At 35.5% G+C, this 23,088-nt stretch overlaps 3 protein-coding genes across 4 annotated transcripts; all 3 read left to right on the top strand.

Annotated features, from left to right (window-relative positions):
* The first annotated feature begins 2,805 nt into the window (after positions 1–2,805).
* On the top strand, positions 2,806–3,889 carry mrpl42 (mitochondrial ribosomal protein L42). Of its 2 annotated transcripts, none has more exons than XM_073839197.1 (5): positions 2,806–2,906; positions 3,150–3,210; positions 3,339–3,423; positions 3,509–3,672; positions 3,762–3,889. In XM_073839197.1, exons 1-5 carry the CDS (start codon positions 2,828–2,830, stop codon positions 3,805–3,807), a joined length of 435 nt encoding a protein of 144 aa, XP_073695298.1. In that variant the 5' UTR covers positions 2,806–2,827; the 3' UTR covers positions 3,808–3,889. The 2 variants fall into 2 exon arrangements, with proteins under 2 accessions (XP_073695298.1, XP_073695297.1); XM_073839196.1 differs by having other exon boundaries at positions 3,147–3,210.
* Positions 3,890–4,721: 832 nt separating this feature from the next.
* ube2nb (ubiquitin-conjugating enzyme E2Nb) lies at positions 4,722–8,874 on the top strand. Its single transcript, XM_073838043.1, has 4 exons — positions 4,722–4,828; positions 5,834–6,080; positions 6,863–7,003; positions 8,091–8,874. The coding sequence occupies exons 1-4, from the start codon at positions 4,799–4,801 to the stop codon at positions 8,135–8,137; spliced, it is 465 nt and encodes a 154-aa protein (XP_073694144.1). The 5' UTR covers positions 4,722–4,798; the 3' UTR covers positions 8,138–8,874.
* Positions 8,875–12,595: 3,721 nt separating this feature from the next.
* On the top strand, positions 12,596–22,642 carry nudt4b (nudix (nucleoside diphosphate linked moiety X)-type motif 4b). Its single transcript, XM_073838165.1, has 5 exons — positions 12,596–12,978; positions 18,879–18,989; positions 19,121–19,165; positions 19,278–19,365; positions 20,519–22,642. Exons 1-5 carry the CDS (start codon positions 12,883–12,885, stop codon positions 20,716–20,718), a joined length of 540 nt encoding a protein of 179 aa, XP_073694266.1. The 5' UTR covers positions 12,596–12,882; the 3' UTR covers positions 20,719–22,642.
* Positions 22,643–23,088: the final 446 nt, after the last annotated feature.

Raw genomic sequence — 23,088 nt, 5'->3', positions numbered from 1 at the left:
AATGAACTTAATTGCTATGGTGGTGTTTCGCTGCCCTCCTGTGGCGTATTTCGGTACTGCAGCTGCTGGTAAGTTTATTTATTTAAGTTTATTATGGTACATAATTAAACGTAACTAATTGGAATCATGATTTAAATATTTATTTTTTATTATAGTGCTCCATTTATATATACTTTAATATCCATTTGATATAGTTATGGTGAGAAATTGGAAACGCGACCGTATATTTACTCCGCCAGAGGGCACTCCATACATAACACAGTTAATAAATTACAATACATAGATTAATAATAACAATAAATAACACATATCTTATCAACAAATTTATGATAAACATGCTACAGTTTTTATTTCTATCTCCAATGGGCTATGCAGAGTGACCACAATTCAAATATAACCACCGACGCGGATTGTTTCCTACCCGGAGGAATATTTATGTAGCATACATTGCATTGCAAATATGCTCACTGTATACAAACCTAACAGACAACTCCGATCACTAGGATCGAGTCAGTTAGTAATATCAAGAGTTCACACAAAACAAGGGGAATCCGCTTTTAGCTATTATGCCGCCCGCAGTTGGAATCAGCTTCCAGAAGAGATCAGCTGTGCTAATACATTAGCCACATTTAAATGCAGACTCAAAACTCATCTGTTCAGTTGTGCATTTATTGAATGAGCACTGTGCTACGTCCGAACAGACTGCATTATTTTATGTATAATCATTTTACTGTGCAAATTAATTTTAAAATCAATTTTTCTGTTTTTATTGTGATAACCATTTATACTGTTTTAATTAATTTAAATCAATTTTAAAATAATTTAAAATGTTCTTCTGTTTATGATTATTATTTTAAATTTTTATGACTATGATTTTTATGCTATTCCTCTTATGTACAGCACTTTGAATTACCATTGTGTATGAAATGTGCTATATAAATAAACTTGCCTTGCCTTGCCTAGCGCACAGTCCGTACTGCAACAGTTCCACCAGAGGGCGCTCTAAAGTTAAAACGCATTTAACGTGATTCGCTGCCCTCCGGTGGCGTATTGCGGTACTGCATGTGTTGGTAAGTTTTTTTTTCGCCCTTAAAAATATTATCGCTCATAATGTTAGTCAAAACTAATTGGTTTGATTATGTACAGTTTTAATTTTATTCTAATGCTTCGTGATTATCCATTTTAAATAATTATGGTGAGAAATTGCAGCAGCGGCCGGATATTTAGGCCGCCAGAGGGTGCAATATGATAAGATTATAAATTACAGTACGTAGATAAGTAATAACAATACATACCACGCAAAGACATATATTAATTAAAGAAAAATATTTTAATTTACTTTACCTCACAGTGCAGTTTAATTTTTGTAAAAAAAAAGAAGAGTTTTTTATGTTTATAACTGCCTCCTAGTGGGCTGCGAGGTACTGCAATATACCAACTTATTTGTAATAATTGGTAAAAGTATTCTCACAACAAATCTGAATGAAATAAATATTCTACAGTTTTTATTTTGTATTTTGGAGTTTTTAACCTGTGTTTCTCTCTCCAATGGGTTACGGAGCGTGGCCACAATTTAAATATAGTAATTATTATTAGTATTATTTTATTTATTTATTTTGCTGGTCTTTACTGTGCCTGTTTGTTTTATTCAGATTTGTTTTGTTTTTTGGAACCGTCGCGGATTGTTTCCTACCCGGAGGAATATTTGTGTAGCGCACAATCTGTACTGCAACAGTTCCACTAGAGGGCGCTCTAAAGTTAAAAACGCAATTCCCCATTTAACTTGATTCGCTGCCCTCCAGTGGCGTATTGCGGTACTGCATGTGTTGGTAAGTTAATTTTTCGCCTTTAAAAATATTATCGTTCATACTGTTAGTCGAAACTATTTGGTATGATTATGTACATATTTAATTTTATTCTAATGCTCCATGATTATCCGTTTAAAATAATTATGGTGAGAAATTAGAACCGGACCGGATATTTAGGCCACCAGAGGGCGCAATATGCACAAAAAAGATTATAAATTAGATAACTTAGATAAATAATAATGCATACCAGGCAAGGACATATATTAATGAACGAAAAATATTTTAATTTACTTTACCTCACAGTGCAGTTTTTTTTTTGTTTGTTTGTTTTTTTGTAAAAAAACAACAACATTTTTTTATCTTTATAATGGTTTGTAACGCGGGTTACGCTGCCTCCTAGTGGGCTGCGAGGTACTGCAAGACACCAACTTATTTGTAATAATTGGTAAACAGTATTCTAACAACAAATATGAATAAAATAAATATTCTACAGTTTTCTTTGTCTCCAATGGGCTACGGAGCGTGGCCACAGTTTGAATATTATTATTATTAAATATATATATATATATATATTAGTATTGTTATTTATTTATTTATTTATTTATTTGCTGGTCTTTACTGTGCCTGTTTGTTTTATTCAGTTTTGTTTTGTTTTTGGAAATATAGATTTTGGACCTGAATGGCCACCGGCGCGGATTGTTTCCTACCCGGAGGAATATTTGTGTAGCGCACCGTTTGTAATGCATCCGTTCCACTAGAGGGCGCTCTAAAGTTCAAAAACGCAATTCCTCATTGAACTCCATTCAAAAATCAGGGCATATTTTGAGTCGAATTGCAAGACAGTTCGAAGTATAAGCACAAAACTAAACAAAACACATAAGAAAGAGACAAAACAGTGTTTAATGTAATAATATAGACTGCAAACGTCGCAAAACGCGACTTCGTTGAGCCGCGGTCTCATATAACTTCCGGTTTTGTCGGTTTTCCCTTCCACTGATTCAGTTCTAGTAGCAGAAAGCATGGCGTCGGGTCACATCAGCAGACTGGCTAGCCTGTTTAACCGAGCGAACACCAGCAGAAATATTAGACAATTTAAGGGTGAGCTCTCAAAATGAAAAACAGTCACGCTTTGGTCATAAATAATCAAATTTTATACATGTAGCTACTGTAAATGTATTGTAAACACAGTCAGAGTGCAGGACTGTGCTGTACTGTATAACCTACAACATGTCTAACCTCATTAATGAGTGATTTTGTCCTTGTTTTGGCTTGTATGTGTTTGCTTTTAATGCAGAATTATAAGAAAATGACTAAATGTGATTTTGTTTTCAATTTTAGCAGGGACTTATCTGTCAGCTCACAACAAATCCACTGTCAGAGGTTCATCTGTTAACGATAACAGGTCAGTGTTTCATTCAATCAATGTATTTAGATGGTCATCTTAAATTTAAATATATATATATATATATATATATATATATATATATATATATATATATATATATATAAAATGTGTTGTTTTTATTTCAGTGATGTGGAAATTGCAGTGACATCTGATGGAAACACAATAGTGTGTTATCATCCGACAGTAGATGTACCTTATGAGCTCACACAGGTGTGTATGCAGGTTTGTGAAGGTGCAGAAGACACATCTGTGAAGATTTTGACTATAAGTGTGTGTTTTGTTTGGTTTGTTGTAGCCAATCATCAGGCCGGATGCCATCAGTGATCATGCAGAGACACATGAGCAGGTGCTCAAAGCCAGACTCAATAAAGAGGTTTTAAATAACAAACAGGCCCCGACTATAGAGGAGCTCAGTAAGATGTTTTACACCACCAAACACCGCTGGTACCCCGTCGGACAGTGAGTTTGCATTCTCTACTGGACAAAAACAACATATTCTGACATGTTTCAGATGAATGAACTAATTTGTGCTTCTCTTTTTACCACAGGTATCACACCAGACGCAGAAACCAAAATCCACCCAAAGACCGATAGTCCTGGATGGTTTTTTTTGTCTTCTCTAATGTTCTTTGTACATGTATTGCTTCACATTAAATAAACCCTCCCTTCAGCTATTGGTTTAATGTGTTGTGAATTATAATTTATTCATGATTAATCATATTATAATTAACTTAAAAAATAAATATTTCAAATAAAATTTCAACTGAAATAAAACAAATGAAAAGAAAATACATTTATTTTATTTCAGCTAATTACAAAGGCAACATTTAGCTTTTTCATTTAGTTTAATTTGACAAAAATGAATATATATATATAAAAAATATATAAAAAACTATATAGCCATGTTAAAAAATAGTAAAAAATAAATAAATCAAAATAATATGTTGCCATTTACAATATAAAATTAATGACTTTTAAAAAACTTAAGTGCTGAAACTCAAAATCAACTACTGGCAATTTTATCATAAATTTACATGTTTTAATTGCCTTTATTTTCTCAGCATAGTATAAAACATTCATTTTTTTGTACAGTCAGAATAAATGTTGTTAAATAAAACTCATATTTAATAGATAATTAGGAAAGGCAAGTGTATTTACAGCACATAGCACATTTCATGCACAATAATGATTAAAATTGCTATACATATGAATGTTAAAATAATCATGCATAAGAAAGAAATTATTAAACCGAGGCAAAAGGGTTTAAAAATAATCAGAACAGATAATAAATACTGCATAATGAACAATTAAAAGTAAAAAATATATATATTATTATTTAAAATGTATTTTAAACAAAAAAAGAAGGGGATATAATAATAGATGTATAATATTATACAGTGTTAAGGGTGGGAAAAACATTGAAACAATTTAAATTCACATACGCAGTGGAAAAACTACATTTCCCAGAAAACCTATTGCGGCGGACGATGACGTTTTTTACCGGAAGACTTGCGCGCATGCGCTGTCAACCTGAACGCGAGGAGCAGGGACCGGGCCACGGCGCAAACCGCATTAATAAAACGAGATGGCTGGATTGCCCCGCAGGATTATTAAGGTACAACTCCGATAATGTTTGTCTTGTGCGTTCCGTTGCGCTATTTGTTCGCGCTGCGAAAGCGACGCGTTAAAAATGAAAGAAAACGGCACGTGCTCGCGCTGCAGCAGGGAGGCTCCCGCGCGCTCACTGTTTCAAACATGCACATTGCATAAAATATATGGAAAGAGCCTTCATAGGAAGAGTAGCATAGCGCAAAAACATCAGCTCTTTTTTGGTTTATTAAAGAGCCAGTAATGTAAATGAGCAGTGATGCGCTTGTGTCAGCTGAGAGATTCTGGGTGTGTGACACATGAACATGTTTACAGATGCGGATCTCATGCACTACGGTGTGAAACACTCTGGAAATGTGTGCATGGGATAGCAGAATATTTCGTACATTGAGAGTTTGTTTGTATAAACATGTATATGTTTAAAATGAATGAATGTGTCGTAAATATGCGCTTAGTGAATTTGAAGAACACAGATTCATTACTGTTTGTGTTTTGTCTACACGATTCTAATCTAGCATTGCTAGAATTTTAATTGTCAGCAAGTCTGATCCACACTGCAGCTTATTCTGGCTAAGAACCGCCCACTTAGACAGGAGGAGACCGTCTGATTGACAATTAAACAGACCAATCACAGTTTACTTAGTCATGTGACATTTGGTTTATCTTTAATGGATAATAACAATAATAGACTGGGGTAAATCAAATAATTGGTGTCACATAACACCACAGGAGTCTCCATGAACTGTGAAAGGTGAGCATAAAAAGTATACATAATATCTCCACAAAATGCTGATAATTTCCATATTTGCACAGAGTTCTGCTTGTGGATATTTAGTTTCCATGCAACTGAAACCCAATAAAGTTCATCAGTATTATTACAATTACACATTTGTACATTTGTCAGACACTTTTATCTGAAGGGACTTTGCATTCAAGGTTTACATGTGATCGGTTCATGCGTTCGAACCCGTGACTTTGGTGTTGTGTTTCATACGTGCTTGTGTTGTGATAGGAGACGCAGCGCTTGATGGCGGAGCCTGTGCCTGGAATCAAAGCGGAGCCTGATGAGGGAAATGCTCGATATTTCCATGTGGTGATCGCTGGGCCGCAGGATTCGCCCTTTGAGGGTGGGACGTTCAAACTGGAGCTGTTCCTCCCAGAGGAGTATCCCATGGCTGCTCCCAAGGTCCGATTCATGACCAAAATCTACCATCCCAATGTGGACAAGCTGGGCAGGATCTGTCTGGACATCCTGAAAGGTGATTCATGGTGTTTGTAAAGCCTGACATAGTCTGAAAAATTATTTTGAAATAGAACATTGTATTGAGCCTGTAGACAAAGTATATAAAAATTTGCTCACTTTTACTCAAAAATATGCATTTTCTTGTAGATGCTGATATTTATTTAGGCAAAACGTGATGAAATTCTGATGCTTGTAATGTAAATCAGCGAGGTCTTTTTAACAGTATAGCAGATACTTACATAAAAGGATATAAATATCAGTCGTGACTATATCTTGTCTTAGTAAGATGAGATTGGAATGATCCAAACGTATAATTCAATGCAATCCAATGCTGATTGAGAGATAAATAAACATTCCTCAAAAGATGTAAGATGTTTTGGAGGCTTGGGAAGATCCTCCACTGAGGAACAGTGAAAGTAAAGCTTCTGGAAACAAACATTCCTCAAAAGATCCTGATGATCAGATTTGAGACTTGCTGATTTTTCGACAAAATTATTCATAGAAAATCACGTAGAGCTAAGCTGCTTCAGTCCAGTAAGTGTTCATCTGGAAAAATTACTAAAAATGTTCTTACATTTACATTTCGACAGTAAAAAGACACGTGAAGCACAAGCTTAAGGTGGATGTTTGTACAATTATGCTAAAAGACCTTTCACTTGCTAAAAAACGTGAAATTATCAGATGACAGAAGTCATGGAGTAGATTGTATGTGACAGGTTATTTATTAAAGTTTTGATCATATTGATCTTTTAGATGCCTTTATTTAATGATCGAATGCCTACCTCATCTCTCTGGTAGATAAATGGTCTCCAGCTCTTCAGATCCGTACAGTGCTGCTCTCTATCCAGGCTCTACTAAGCGCTCCAAACCCTGATGATCCATTAGCTAATGATGTCGCTGAACAGTGGAAGAGCAACGAGGCTCAAGCCATTGAAACAGGTGAGATCAGCACTATTTATTTACACTTTTAATGTTGCTATGTAATTACTTGTACTTACTTGGTAGAAATTATTATTTATCGTTATTACACAAATGTTTACTTAACCTAAATGTTTCACCACTGTGCTCCTTACACCAAGATGAGGAAAAATCTATTTTATTTCTATTCCTATTCCAAACATTTCTTGCCTCAGATGTAAGCATCCTTGTGTTTTTCAGTTTTTTTCAGGATTTTTTTCACTGTGATTTTTTTAACTTCATGTATATGGGTAAATACCATATTCACAAAGCAAGATACATTAAATTTAAACCAAATGTAATGTGTTTGCTTCAGATTTCCATTCACCTTTATCATCACTCAAAAAAACCTACAGTAAAAAAGCTTTAGGAACATTCCACATCATAGAATATTTTTTAATTGTAATTCTTATTTATTTTTAATCCACATTATATATTTTTAAGCATTAAAAAGGAAATTGCAATATTTTCTCCCGCAATTCAATCTTTTTTCTTCCAGTTTATATCTCACAAAATTGTAAAAACAAAGCCAGAATTGTAAGAGAGAGAGTTTCAATTATTTATTTATTTTTGTGGAAATTGGCTTCCATATTGCAATAAAAAGAAAAGTGTAGCAATCTTATAAAACAGGTTCAGCTCGCATTTCACTCAAAAATTAAAAGAAAAAATAATGAAACCTACTTTGTCATTTTGTTAGTTCGTTAATTAGTTAATTTTTTTGTTTCCGTCCCAATATAAAAAAAATAAAAAATGTAATTTTATCTTCCAATTCTGACTTATTTTTTTCCTGTGGAAATTGGCTTCTATATTGCAATAAAAATAAAAGTGCACAAGTCTCAAAATTGCAGGTTCAACTCACACTTCACTCAGAAATCAAAATAATAAAATATGAAACCTCTTTTAGGACCATTCAGGGGTTTTTGGGGCGTGGGGGCCATTTTTGTAATTCCATGTTTTTTCTAGTTCTCATTAATGATTTATAGCAGGTTTTATGAGCGTCACCCAAATCAAATGCATATGATGTTGACTGATGTTCTGGAGGGTGTTTGCATTTTTCCCTCTCTCACAGCCCGAACATGGACCAGGCTTTATGCCGGCAACAACATCGAAGTTTAGAAGAAGGAACCGGTGGCATCAAGTGAGAGAAGTGGAACAATCTCCTCCTGTCTTCTTTTGCATTTAAAGGACACTTTCTCAGACAAATTAAAACAGCAAGCGAAAAAACAAACAAACATACGATTCAAAATCAACTACTGCAGCCCTTTGGGTGAGTGTCGGTGTTCCTGGTCAGAGCTAATGTTCGCTCCACTATATGATCTCTCTGCTTCTGAGTTCGGCCAGGAAATGACGTGTGGTGATGACATGGGGTTTCCCAGCATCCCTTGCGTGGTCACTACACTGGACCCCGTCAGAATGTGTAGTACAGTCTCTATTACAGTCATTAGCGCAGTGGATTTCACTGGAAACTGATTGTAGGCTCCAGGCCCTACATCCAGGTGGATGGTTCATTTTTGTTAGTTTATTTTTATGTTACGGGGCGTAGAGGGAGGGCCTGTTAAACGTGGGATGCATATATGCTGCTTCTCGGTCAGGGACAAAATGATGTGAACTTTTTTTTTTTAACCTTTTCCTTCCTGTGAAACTCTTCAGTTCATTAAACGCATGTGGTGAACCCGTCTATATCATTGCCTATCTGACAGAACCTGCTCTGACGTTGTTGTATTCCAAATGAAACTTGTGTGAGTGCGCATGTAAAGGTCTGTGTTTCGGCTGAAGTGGAATCTGTATGACTTGTCTGGGAAAATTAAATCTGTAAATGTTCAGTTTTAGTAAAAATATTTTTTGTTATGTTATTTGGTTTGTTCTCTTCATTTCTGAGTTTTTACAGGTTTGAATCCGATTGTTATGGAAGCTTGTTACTGCCACGCAATTGAAAAAGGTTTACATCTCGCTATTTTTACACTTTCCTGGAATTCTGAGGTTACATTTTGCAATTTTGACACTTTTTTTTGGATTTCTGACTTTGCATCTCAGAATTTTGGCTTTTTATGGAATTCTGAGTTTATATGTTGCAATTTTGACATTTTTATTGGAATTTTAATTTTGCGTCTTATAATTTTGACTTTTTTGTGGAATTCTGAGTGTATCTAGCAGTTTTAGCTTTTTTGTTGAATTCTGCGTTTACATCTCACAATTTTGACACTTTCTTGGAATTCTGAGTTTGCATTTGATTGCAATTTTCTCATTGCAAGTTCATGTCTCATAATTCTGACTTCTCAGAATTGCTAGAAAAAAATAACTGAGATATAAACTTAGAATTGCGAGAAAAAAGTCGGAATTGACATTAAATAGTCCTAACTACCCTTTTTTATCCTGTGGTGAAAACAAGCTTCCATAGATCATAGCCTGAAACCTCTCAGCAGATGCTAAAAAACACATTTATGTCATAATTTCACAATATGAATGGCATGCAAACAAACACTGCAGGTGTTTAATCTCAACGACACTGAATTATGCTTAAACAGGGCTGCATTGCCTTGCTAGTGTGTTAATGTGAAAGTGTGCTTCTGCAAATAAAACAATTGATCTGGTCTTGAGAGAAACCCATTTGAACCATGTTTCTGATCAATATTTGAGTATACAAAAGAGAATTTGATGATTAAATAACTCTTGTTACAGTATTAATTTGTCAAAAAATTAGGTGGCAGAGGCATCTATTAAAATGCTATATGAATTTAAATGGTCGAACACATGGACAATTTTTTGACAGCTTAGAGCCAAGAATGTAACTGAAAATGAAAATCAGATGTATCTGCTCAGCTGCATAAAAGGCTTAGAATATTTTGTTTCATACAAGTCCCCTCCATTTAAAATAAATAACTTTTAATCTTTAAATTAAAAAGTCAGTTCTTCAGTACAGTATATAAAGGAAGTTCTGTCTTTTAGCGATCCCTGATAGGGAGTTCATGCTAAAATGGGACTTTTAATCCCAGATTTCCAGTCTTTCAGTCTTTGACCTCTGACAGAGCTTCATTGCTGTATTTATGAATCAAGCCGCCTGAGAAGTGCAGGACAGTGGGTCTGTCATATCCCTTATCTTCTGTTCCACATGACTCGGTTCTTCTACCAAACAGCACATTATATAACCGTCTGAGTAGCAGTGGTGCAGAGCTGCAGTTGAAGTTATTTCTGACTTCCACATTTCTCCATCCTGTATGTTTGTGTCTGTCTGCAGGCCGTTTATAGGATTGGGACATCGAGAGCAATCAAAACAGTCTCTTGTTTCTGTTTTCTTATATCTAATGAGCCGTTTGTTATGTCTGCAGTGTCTGAATGGCTACCATTACGGCATTTCTAAAGACCTTGGGAGCATAACTTGTAATAATGTCAGAGTGTTTGTATATGGTCACGAATAGAACTGATTACTATTTACTATTTAGTGCTGACAGATGAGTATTTCTGACCAGTGAACATCCATATTCATTATGAAGTTTCTCATTCTACAAAAACAAGACTGCAGCTATCATGAAGCTCAATGAATGTGAATTAAAAGTCACGTTCAGTGAGTGTGTGGCAGCTGTTGCTCTGATCAGATCCAGGTAATCTCATTAAGGCCGTGAACAGATTCACGCTTCTCTGTTCTGTCTCAGAATATGTTGAGCCGACGGCAGACATTCATTTCCATTGTGCTGTTGTCTGATTAATGTGCTTAACGAGTTTGGCCCATGTTGAGTTGAGGTTGTATTCTACGTCAGCATGACACATGTTAGTACTAAGCCAATGCAACCGATTTTAGAGCATTCCTCACTAACCAGATGTCTGTAATACATTAATTAAAGACATGACGACTGCAGGCATGTGTGGTGATGTCTGTCTTAGGTTAGTTACTAAATCCACCCAAGACTAATGTATTTACTTAAATCGTGTTGGTTTTAATATTATAGGGCAAGTTGTCACAGGTCTATATCACAGTGACTAATTTGTTCTGGGTCAAATGTCCAATTATACAAATTATTTTAAAAACTAAACCTTCCCTGAGAAATAGTCTTTAGTCTTTTATCATTGAAAGTGCTTTACTCAAATCTGGTAATGTCAATTATCTCCTGAACTGTTTCTTCATCATGTTTGCACAGCGATAACAGAAAAAAATATTGTCAAATTCTTTTCTTGTCAAAGTTAAACAATGTCATCATTCATAATTCAATCAAGTCAGTATCCGCATGCCAAAGTCCAGCGTTCCTGGTTGTCCTTAACAGCACTACATTAGAGAAAAATGTACAAATGGTATTGCAATGGTATTATTTATTTATTTGTACATTAAATAATACACTGCTGTATATACAGCTGCTTGGAAATGGTGCACAGTATTAATTTAATATTAATTATTTTCTGCATTCATGTGTTTTTATTTATCTACTTTGTTGGAACACATAGATATTCAGCTAACAAAAATGTGACCCTGTGTGGACCACAAAACCAGTCTTAAGTAGCATGGGTATATTTGTAGCAATAGCCAAAAACTTTTTTTTTTTTTTTTTTTTTTACAAAATTATCCATTTTTCTTTTATGCAAAAAATCATTAGGATATTAAGTAAAGATAATGTTCCATTAAGATAAATATATCAAAACATTATTTTTAATTAGTAATATGCATTGCTAAGAACTTTATTTAGACAATTTTAAAGGCGATTTTATTTTATTTTTTGCACCCTCAGATTTCTTTCAATAGTTGTATCTCTGCCAAATATTGTCCAATCCTAACAAACCGTACATCAATGGAAAACTTATTTATTCAGCTTTGTATAAATCTTAATTTTACCCTTATGACTGGTTTGGTGGTCCAGGGTCACAAATATGTTCTGTGAACATTTTGTTAAAGTCTTTGTTATGCAAACGTTAGAGAGAACATAAAGGAAACGACCCATTCTGTCATTACGCAAACGTTTTAGGAACGTTCTGAAACAAGAAGTGAAACAAAACAAAAACGTTATATCAACGTTATATGAAACAAAAACGTTATATCAACAATGTATGAACAATGTTTTTGGGCAAACATTTTGAGAACGTTATTAAAAAACATAACTTTTCTTTTTCATAACTTTAACAAACGTTCAATTAAATTTACTAGCAGAACGTTTCTTCATAATCTTGATTTGTGTTTGTGATCAATGGATATAACGTTAACGGAATAGATAAGGTCTACTGTGAACGCTCAAATTACGTGTCTTGACTAAATAACAATTTTTAAATTAATAGTAAAAGATAAGACAAATTATGTCATATGTACCTGCAGTATATGTGACAGGAGGCTACGCAGTAATGCGGTAACGGACGAGTGTGAGCGCAGTTCACGGATCCGCCTGACGGAGGTTCCGAGCGCTGCGACCGGGAATTACAAATCCTACTACGGCCAAGCCGTCGCTCATGTATATTAATTAGTTTTTGGTGACGTCGAGACGCTGCCTTCCAATGGGGAACGCTGTTGATTAATATATGCTGACGTTGCCTGGTAACCTTCCAATGCTGACGCTTTAACTCATGAATATTAAGTACCGAGCCGTCAACATACTAGCGTTAGTAATTTCGCACCCGGCCCACCACACACGTATATATATACCGGGGGAAAACGAGATATTTTGACCTGGGAATGGACAGCGGAATGCAGAGTTGTCGTTAAAGAATCGAATTTGCTGGACTAAACGCAGAGGAATGATTTAAATTGGATTTAAAACCAACGCAAACCCGTAGGCTCGGTCCAGCCCGGTACTGGTCCGCCTCTCTCCGTCGGTGGTGACTCACGGAGCTTGGGCCGTTGACGGAGCATTGCTGACCGGTCGGATAAATCGCAACAGGATTTCAGCATGAAGTTCAAACCGAACCAGACGCGGACGTACGACCGGGAAGGATTCAAGCGGCGAGCGGCGTGTCTGTGCTTCAAGAACGAACGGGAGGATGAGGTACGGAGATATTATCTAAACCAGACATGACGCTCGGATGATAAATCAGTGTATCAACACGCACTGACACGTTCACCTGAGGCCCAGTCAGAATATAAGTCACCATAAAGATATTTGGAGAGTATGTACGTATACACTGTATATGTAAGAGCTATCAATCAGGTTCTTGTATGCTGTCCTGTGATGTGTCGTCTAGTACATCAGTGCTGTGCTTCATCATGGATGGATACGTATGCATAGATTGATGATATCAATTGCAGTGCAAACAGAAACAAACATTTCTGTGTGCACTGCACAGTATTGTTTACATCTGGACTACTGGAAGTGATCTGAGATCAATGTATTATTGTCAAGTGATCTTAGAAAGTGAAGTTTTTTTGCAGCATGCACTGCTCATATCACTGCACAGTCTAATCTAGAGCACATCTGTTCATTTAATTCTCATCCAGGGCTGTAATCTCTGTCACACAACCCTGCGCTGGCCAAAATCCTATTGATCCTCATTAGTCAAGTAAACCTGTTTCAACTGCATAATAACCCATTAGAAAACTGGCCACATCTATCTGTCTATCTATGTATCTGTCTATTTTGTCATTGCACACATGTTCGTCCCCTGTCACCCATGACTTAAAGGCACTTTAGACTGTCGGTCACTGGGCCGCCGTAGTGCAGTTATGCAATAAAAGCACGTCAGACTGCAGCTCTCTGAAACTCCCTCTGTTTATGCATGTATACAGCTGCACCAGGTTCATTCACTTCTGATGTCTGAGAAAGGACTGCCATGAAAAGACATGAGAGTGGCTGACATAAAACACCCATAGACACCTGAAAAAAAAAACATAAAAAAAAGCACATTGCTCTCATATTAACTCATTATGGATTTTTTTTTTGTATTGAAGGTTGTTATCAGCCCAAAAGAGGGCTGCTTTTTATGAGTTTTTTGTGTTTAGATGAATAGAGACAATAAAACAGTTTAATCATCCCGTGGACAACCATTAAATTCTTGAGAGCATCTTGTAAATAATTAATCACATCATAAACTTAAAGATATGTGAGCATTAATGCGCACAAGTGAGTTTTGTGCTTAAAGGAATAGTTAGTCCAAAAATGAAAATTTCTGACAATTTGCTCTCCCTCAGACCATTGAAGATATAGTTTGTTTCATCATGGGAACAGATTTAGAGAAATTTCGCATTACAATACTTGCTCACCAATTAATTTTTTGCAATGAATAGGTGCAGACAGAATGAGAGTCTGATTAAAACATCACAATAATCCACACTACTCCAGTCAATCAGCATCTTGCAAGCGAAAAGCTGTGTGGTTGTAGGAAACAAATCCAACATTAAGATGTTTTAAACTTCAAACCATTGCTTTTGGCTAAAGTACAGGACAGTCCACAGTCAATAATATTGCTTTCTTCAGTGAAAAAGTCATCTGGTCTGAATCAGGAGAGAAATTTGGACAGATCAAGCACAACCAAAACAGTTGTAAACAAATATCTGGGTGGATTTTTATGTAAAAAGACAACAGTAGGTGGACTTTTTCACTGGAGGAAGCATTATTATAAATTATGGATTATCTTTTTTTGGCCAAAAGTGATGGAGTGGTGTGGATTACTTGTGATGTTTTTATCAGCTGTTTGGGCTCTCATTCAGACGGCACACATTCACTGCTGAGAATCCATTGGTGAGCAAATGTAATGCGAAATTTCTCCAAATCTGATAAGTAATCAAACTCATCTACATCTTGGATGGCCTAAGGGTGAGGACATTTTTAGCAAACTTCCATTTTTGGGTGAACTACTCCTTTAAGTGGCCATTTTCAGAAGTTTTTGTTTTTTTCTGATAATCCTTCTTTCTGTTGCTTCCTTGTATCCCAGTAACCAAACACAAGAATCTGAGTTGTTTGAGCTGTAGTGTGGGATTGCTGGTGTAAATCTGGGCTTGCTTCATATCCACTCTGTAGTGTCACCCATCGCAGTGGCGTGTTTGCTCATGCCCGCTGATCTCAGAGCAGCTCCATAAACAGTCCTGGCACCGCATGCCAACTCCAGACTGATCCGCAGTCAGTGCATGTCTGTGTTAGTGAGGGGGGACTCATTTGAAATGGCTGCCCTTTGTGTCGGAGTGAAAGAGGGTGAGTAGGGGGCAGAGGACCAGTGAGCGCATGAGTCAAAATCCCTCCCATTCAGTGCACTTCATAGACTCAGTCTCTCAACACAGCGCCGATCAGTGACAGCACGACAGAGAGCGTGTTAGCAGAATTTAAACGTCATCCTAGTGATTTGTCTCATCCAAAGTCTTACAGTTGTTCAAAAATGCTACAGGTGTCTAAAGAGTCAGCAGGGCTTTATACAATACAGATTAATGCTGCACAATAATGGTTAAATTAATAATCATGATTTTTTTGCATTTCATAAGAATGATTTCACTTTCATATAAGCATAAATTAAGAAAACATCAAATCATGTGCAAGCTTATCTAAACAAAAACAAAAAAAGCGATAGCTCACCCAAAAATGATATCATTCTTTCATCATTTACTTTCCCTCAAATAGTTTCAAACCTGTAGGAATTTTTTCAAGATATTTTGAAGGATGTTAGTAACCAAACTGTTGCTGGTAGCCAATGACTCCCATAGTATGGGAAAAAATACTATCAGAAATGCTATGCATTCTTCAAAATATCTTCTTTTGTGTTCATCAAAAGAAAGAAACCTGAAAGTGAGTAAATGATGACTGAGTTATCATTTTTAATTGAACTACCCTTTCAAGAAGCTTTTCTCAAAAGATAAAACAGTGATAATTGTAATATTAATTGCAATAATTCCAAATTGTGTTCATTTTTTTTATTAAAACAACAAAGAAGACTTTGTATTGTAGCACAGAGGTTACATAACTGCATTTATTCAGCAATCACAATCACACACAATAGCCTATAGTCGAGATTGACGTTTGGACAATTATGCTTAAATAATCGAGAAAGAGAATAAATCGTGATCACTATTAAAATACAGATCTTTTCAAAGCAGCATCACTGTAATATACAGGAAAATAACAGAATGAATGATGCAAACCTTTTTAAATGAGACTAGTTCTAGGAAATCAGGACAAATGTCAGTGTCTTACTCCATTTAGCATTATGTTTATTATTAAATACGGTCTTGTTTTCCTAGAATCTGAGTTATTGTAAACATACAGCAGATTTAGAATAACTCTGACATGCCACTGCTAAAATAGTCACATGCATACGCACTCAAGAATTATTTCAAACAAACAGTTCAATGTAGTCACCTGACATTTTTTTTAAGTGATGATGCTGGTAGGTTTGTGTGTGTGTGTGTGTGTGTGTGTGTGTGTGGGTCTATTTGTGGTGTGGTGGTGAAGGCTGGTTAGTTCCAGAGAAATGCCCAGACAAAATCAGATTCCCTTCACTAGTGTGTCCTTAAAGAGGACGCCTAACCCCAGGGTTGCTCCAGGGGGTTTGTCCTTGTAATAAGTTCATGGTGCGCTGCTGCGGTTACATTGGGTGAAAGTCACAGAAACCGGAAAACTGAGGTTGTGTGGCGAGAACATGAGATTTTTAAAATATAATCCAATTCATCCAGATATGCAAGATGGTGGTGAGTTTACAGGCAAAAATCATATCATATCTGATATTTTTATGCATTAAACTCTAAATCAGTATGATACTTTGTCTCTTTGCTCTAGTGTTTGATTATTCTGGATCTGACCGCTGGGTTCAAGTGGCTTTGATTTCATCATGTTAATTAAACACCTGATGATTCATGTTTTACACCCACTTAGTTTTGATCACAAACGTCATTGAGAACCTCTTCATGACATTCAACATACATTTTACTACATTTTACTAATGTGATGAATTTCTGAAGCAAAAAACTGTCAGACTTGAATTTGTCCATCGCAAATTGATGGGTAATAAAAAGTAGATATTGATTTCAATTTAAGACTATGAAGAAGCGAAGAATGTGAAAATAATATAATATATTATTCATGTATGTTATATATTGTGTATCAGTCTAGAATAACTTGTTAATTATTTATTTTATTTTGGTACATTATTCCAGACTGATTTATTTGGTAAACAACCATGCAATATGATACAAGACCCCTCAATTTTGAGTTTGTTTTGCAGTAATGATTGGTTGACTGTACATTATTCCTAATTTATTCTAGTTGTTTGTTTTGGGATCAAGTGTGATATAAATGTGTTTTCATGAGATTTGGCAGAGTGGAATTATGGGACAGTAAATTACTGGTTGTGTTTGAGTGATTCTCAAACCTGTTTGTACAAGAGGTTTCACTATCATGCAATTTTCTGGAACTGTATGGTACTGTTCTTCATCACAGAGTGACAAGAACACACAGATCATAGTTGTTTTGTTTGACTGAGTGGTTGAGAATAAACTCTTTTGTATTTTAAGCTTATGGTCATGTGTGACCGGCCCTAGTTATCTGTGAGAAACCAGAACTGGACTAACGTGTTTCAAGAAAACTACTGTTTTAGATGAACTGCATGTAAACAGAAGAGCTGTGAGTGTGCTTTGAATACACAACCTTAGGACGCCACTTTAAGCAGGTGACCCGTTCCTCGCGGTCAGCTATGCGGCACGTCGTAAAAATAACCTCAGTCTGGCCCAGAACATGCCAGGTGACAGCTAGTGTTATGAACTTGACAGACGCACGTGATGTCACAGGGCCACCATCATCAATCCCACAATCCTCTTAGTGCAGGACACACCTGAGGGCCGATCAGGGGCTGGAGGATTAGCCAATCAGAGAGCAAGATGTGCAGTCACAGTTGCACTTCTGCTGCATCCATCTGTCAAAAGTCACTCACACCAGGGTTATTACATTTTTGTTAACTGAAATAAAGCCGAAATAAAATGTAAATTAAATTAGATATGTTGCCTTGGTTGCTAACTGAAATAAGTTAAAGTTAAAGCAGTAATTACTAACTGGAAATACATAAAAGCTAAAACGTAATTAAATCCGAAAAACAAAATAAACCAAAAGAGTAATATTTAAAAACTAATAAAAATGACAAAGTCTCATAATACAATAGCTAAAACTGTAAATATAGAAACTTGAAAGAAAAACAGTTATTTTTAAATAATTAAACCTAGGCTGGAAATCTTGCTTTACTTAAACAACTTATTTTAGAAAAAAATAACTTTTTGATTGTATCAAAAAGTGAAGCAAGCGCATAAAACCAATGCAAACAGTATTGTTTAAGTTGTTCAGTCTTGTAATTAGTGTTTTATGTTATGTATAACCTTCTAATGCTCTTAATATATTTTGTTTGTATTTTATTCTTGGTAATTTCTAAAAAGTTGGTCAGACCTGGGTTATTATTGTTAAATACAACTAAAACCATAAAGTTTAACTCTTCACTTTCACTTAGTTTAACTTAATGTATTATAATAGCTAAATAAAAAAAAGAATTTTAAATAACAAATTTACTAAAACTTTAACTAAATTTAAAATTAAAATGAAAACGGAAAGACAGACTCTAAAGTGTTGTACGTACACATACAGTAGGCTTCAGATCACAAAATTTGCCTCGAAATAGCATGACACCATTTCTCTGTTTCACTAAACCCAGTAAATGATTGTAAACAGAGGTTAGTGTTTACATTTATCACAACAATCCTAAGGTGTAACCACTGCCGGCTACTGCTGCACGCTACGGAAAAGTTCTGCATTTCAAAATGTAGTGATGTGTGATAAAGGCCTATTGCATGGCAATAGGAAACATGTTTACAGTAAAACACTTTTGATGGAAATCTAGCAGACCAGAGGCTTTGAAAGCAGAAATATTCTGGCCATATACCCCACTGTTCTCTAAGACTGAATCTGTTCTGCGCTGGTTTCTGCAGGTGCTGTTGGTCAGCAGCAGTCGAAACCCGGATCAGTGGATTGTTCCTGGTGGAGGAATGGAGCCGGAGGAGGAGCCGTGTGGAGCTGCCGTACGGGAGGTCTATGAGGAGGTACGGCATTGTTATTTAACATCAGAGTACACAAGTTTACATTTACTTTGGGAGTCTCATGACTAAATGAAGAATTGTTGTGGATATGATCTCTATCTCTCTCTCTCTCTCTCTCCCTCTCTCTCCCTCAGGCTGGAGTAAAGGGTAAATTAGGACGTTTGCTCGGCGTGTTTGAGGTAAGGCTCTTCTCCCGCTCCTGATTGGACAGTTTGAACTCCTGAATGAATATATCATGAGATGAGGCGATTACAGTCCCTCATACTGAAAGAGTTTATTTTTTAACAACAGCAGAACCAGGACCGGAAGCACCGGACGTACGTGTATGTGCTGACGGTCACAGAGACACTGGATGCCTGGGAGGACTCTGTCAATATTGGTGAGTTTGTTTGTGTTTGTGTGCTGCTTCCTTTGTCATGGAGCTGCAGGTATTTAGCCCTCAGGGTCTCCTGATTATTCAACTATTTCCTGACTGTGTGTATAATACACACACACACACTGGCTTCATGCTTTTGAGTCTATAGTCTATAAGACCATAAGTAAAAATGCATCTATTTTCTTGTTAAACTATGTTCATTGCAAAATTATAAAAGAAAACAAGAAAATAGACATACATATTTAACTGCTTTCCCATCCTTTCCCTGTTCCCTTAAATTAAATTATAAAAGAAAATTATATTACATTAAAACAATTAAGACATACCTTTATTGCAAAAATATGAAGGATAACAAGAAAATCTCCAAAAACCCAATATAGATATTTCTTCCTTCTCGTCTATTCCCTGCTCCCTTAAATTAATTTAAATTAATCTTTAAAATTATAATTTAATTTTATGTAAATAATCATTTTGGCAAAAATATGAAGGATAACACAATCTGTTCAATTCAGTTAAACCTTATCTTTATTGGAAAAATATGAAATAATATTGTTTTATTTTATTATACATTTATTCATTTTAAAAGAATAAAAAATATTTTATCCAAAGCGACTTACAACTGGGGAATACATAAAGCGAATCATCTTAAAAAAGCAAACAGACACTGGAAGTACTCATAATACCAAGTTTCAGGTATTGTTCAAGTAAGCACAAGCTAGACAAGGAAAGATTAATGAAAGAGAAAAAGTTTTTTATTATTATTCTATGTTATTTTATTCTAATTGATTTTAAATATAAACCATACCTTAAAAATAAATAAATAAAAATTACTCAATTTTTAACTGCTTTCCCATCTGCCCCTTAAACTCAATTCAAACATCAAAAATGATGAAAGATAACAAGAAAGTCTCCAAAACTAATTTAAATCAACCCCCTTTAATTAGATTTTTTTTTTACATTTTAATTAATTTGATTGCATTGTATTATGTAATTGTATGTCATTTTACACTTAATTTAATAATAAAAACACTATTGCATGATGATGATCCATGTTTTTAAAATTATTTAAAACCCCACAGTACATTTATTCATAACATACTAATATTTGCAGTCTTTGCTAGTGTATATTGCTCATGCTGCAGTATTTGTCCCGTAGGTCGCAAGCGCGAGTGGTTTTCCGTCGATGAAGCCATCAAGGTCCTGCAGAGCCACAAACCCGTTCACGCCGAGTACTTGAGACGCCTGCGGATCACTCGCCAATCCACCAACACCAATGGCAACCTGCTTCTGCCCCAAACAACTCCCAGCACCCTCACACCGCGCTTCAGCGCACCGCCATCAGCCGCACGCAGATAGGACACACACATACACACCCAGAACAACACACACATCAACACTCCTCCGTCTACATGATCCACCGACATACACCTCCAGGGCCTTTATGACCCTCTCAGCACCTCTTAGGCACCTTTGGGACGTTCTTTAGAGGGACAAACCAAAGTCGTGTGGGATTTCCGGTGAAGAATGCCTTAACGATTTATTTTTGAAGTCGGTTATTGTCGGCCGATCAGTTTTAGTTGTTGTAACTGAATGATAGTTATTGACCAGCTTTACAAACCAGTTACATGGAAGTGCACTTCCATTATTCCTCCATCACTCTCACCTCGCAGAGCTTGGCATTCTGGGATTGTGACGTAGGGAATGTCGTTTTCATTCCACGCGGCTTATTCGGCGTCTCACCTCTCTGAATTCAGTCCGTTAGCGCTGTCGTGACCCCAGACGTCCCTTTAAGACTCAGACGAGCCCTTTAAAAGCCCCCTTCACTGCTGCTCCTGACCGGATAACTGGATTCCTGAAAGCATCAGAGATTCCGGTTGATGAGATTTCTGGGAATTAGACGGTGAGCAGGAAGGTCGTAATCTCATTTTATGCTTTGATTAAAAAACAAACATTTGTAAATATGCTAAAAGACTGAATATGACAAATAATGTCTGATGGTTTTTAACTAAAATGCAAATGTATTAATCTTTTCTGCTCTTAACTCTTTCTATGAGCTCTTTCTTTAGGTGATTTTGAAAAGAACAGAACTGTGAATTTTGTGAACTCTCATGGAACCAGTCAAGAACAGGCACAGGTCATATTTCAATACAAAAATAAAATCTACATGTATAAAATACTTAAAGATAAGGCAGCCTATTTTTAAGACCATTATAATTTTTATGACACATTATTATTACTGTAATTCAGGCTTATTTCATTTAAAAAATCTATTTTGTACTGAGAATACTGTATTACAGTAATGAAAATCTAATAGGTATCACAATTAAATATGAGAAGTAAGATAACAAAAATGAATTGGTTATTGAAATAAGCTTCATATATGTATATATATACATTTTAAGGAGATGAAATAATAAAAAATGGTAGGTTTCATTTTCTTTCTGCAAAAAATTTATTCCAGCACCCTGTTTATTTATATACATTTTATAGATTACAATATAAAAGCATCTAAATGGTCATTGAAATGGGCTACATTTTCTTAAAAAAACAAACATATGATAAATATGAAATATGAACTGTAAATGTTTTGTGAGATTTGCCCAAATGAATTTTTGGCACCAGCAAAGCCTTGAATATCTGTCAGATGTGGGGATTGGGTGCCTTTTTCCTCCTTTAAATCTTTAACACATTGTACTGTCATTGTTATTTTTGGTTTGAAACACTGATGAACATTTGTTGATGGATGCTGCTCTGAATGCATTACTCCAGTGGCTGTGAGTGGGCTGATCTCAGATCTGCTGTAATCACACCGAACCCCAACACATCACTCCAGCTCGTGTTTAGGTTTGTGTGTGTGCTGCAAATGTGAAAACGAACAGGTCAGTGCCAGTCGTTCATTTGGATTGAGCGGATGTACAAATAACACTTTCCTTTAGATTACACTTGAGATGTGAAGTGTCAAAAGCAAAACTAACGAACTAAATGTACATTTCCTATGTCCTTTAGTAAAACAAAAAAGAGGAGTGTTATGGTGAAGTTATTCACCACACGAGATGTACAGTCTAATATTTCGGGTTTTCACAATGAATTCTGAAACTTTGTGAGGCGTGTAAACTGCGTGAGGCCTGAGGAGTGTCTTGGTAGTTTTACAGGTTTGTGAGTCAGACTAACTGTCTCTTACCTGTTCTGAGATGCCAGTGGGTCCACGGTTTCTGTATGTTTACTGTAATCTGTACAGATGTTCATAATGGATATTTTTATTTGTCAATAAAGATTGTATCACAAGGAAGAAATGTGAGTTGTGATGAATTATGATGACATTTTCCAATGAATCATGAGACAAATAGTGCCAATTCTAATTATTTATTTGCCATCTTAAAACCTACAATATATATCACATTTAGAAACATGCATATGTCCCTAATTTTTTTTGCCATTTTTTTAAAGCTTAAATTTTTTTCCCTATATTATTTTATTACTATAGTGCAAATATAATATTTAAATTATATTGTATTTATAAAAAATTATTATTTGTTATGCTGTTCTTAATTTTTAAAAAGTAGTATTACAGTATTTTTACAGTAAATACTGTATTACAGTATATTATAGTTATCACTCACTATATGAAAAAATTGTGAAATATTATTGCAAGCTATGTAAAATAATTATTTTCTATGTGAATATATATTTTAAAATATATGCCTGTGATGCAAAGCTGAATTCTCA

This window comes from Garra rufa, chromosome 4, assembly GCF_049309525.1.
Source record: "Garra rufa chromosome 4, GarRuf1.0, whole genome shotgun sequence".
NCBI classification, from domain to species: domain Eukaryota; kingdom Metazoa; phylum Chordata; class Actinopteri; order Cypriniformes; family Cyprinidae; genus Garra; species Garra rufa.
This window is presented reverse-complemented; position numbering and strand designations above follow the sequence as displayed.

Coding starts and splice junctions, on each gene's coding strand:
- nudt4b (XM_073838165.1), top strand. CDS start 12,883: ATGAAGTTCAAACCGAACCAGACGCGGACGTACGACCGGGAAGGATTC. Junction 18,990..19,120: donor TACGGGAGGTCTATGAGGAG/GTACGGCATTGT, acceptor TCTCTCCCTCAG/GCTGGAGTAAAGGGTAAATT. Junction 19,366..20,518: donor GGAGGACTCTGTCAATATTG/GTGAGTTTGTTT, acceptor TTTGTCCCGTAG/GTCGCAAGCGCGAGTGGTTT.
- mrpl42 (XM_073839196.1), top strand. CDS start 2,828: ATGGCGTCGGGTCACATCAGCAGACTGGCTAGCCTGTTTAACCGAGCG. Junction 2,907..3,146: donor AAATATTAGACAATTTAAGG/GTGAGCTCTCAA, acceptor TTTCAATTTTAG/CAGGGACTTATCTGTCAGCT. Junction 3,424..3,508: donor TACCTTATGAGCTCACACAG/GTGTGTATGCAG, acceptor GGTTTGTTGTAG/CCAATCATCAGGCCGGATGC.
- ube2nb (XM_073838043.1), top strand. CDS start 4,799: ATGGCTGGATTGCCCCGCAGGATTATTAAG. Junction 4,829..5,833: donor TGCCCCGCAGGATTATTAAG/GTACAACTCCGA, acceptor GTGTTGTGATAG/GAGACGCAGCGCTTGATGGC. Junction 7,004..8,090: donor GGCTCAAGCCATTGAAACAG/GTGAGATCAGCA, acceptor CCTCTCTCACAG/CCCGAACATGGACCAGGCTT.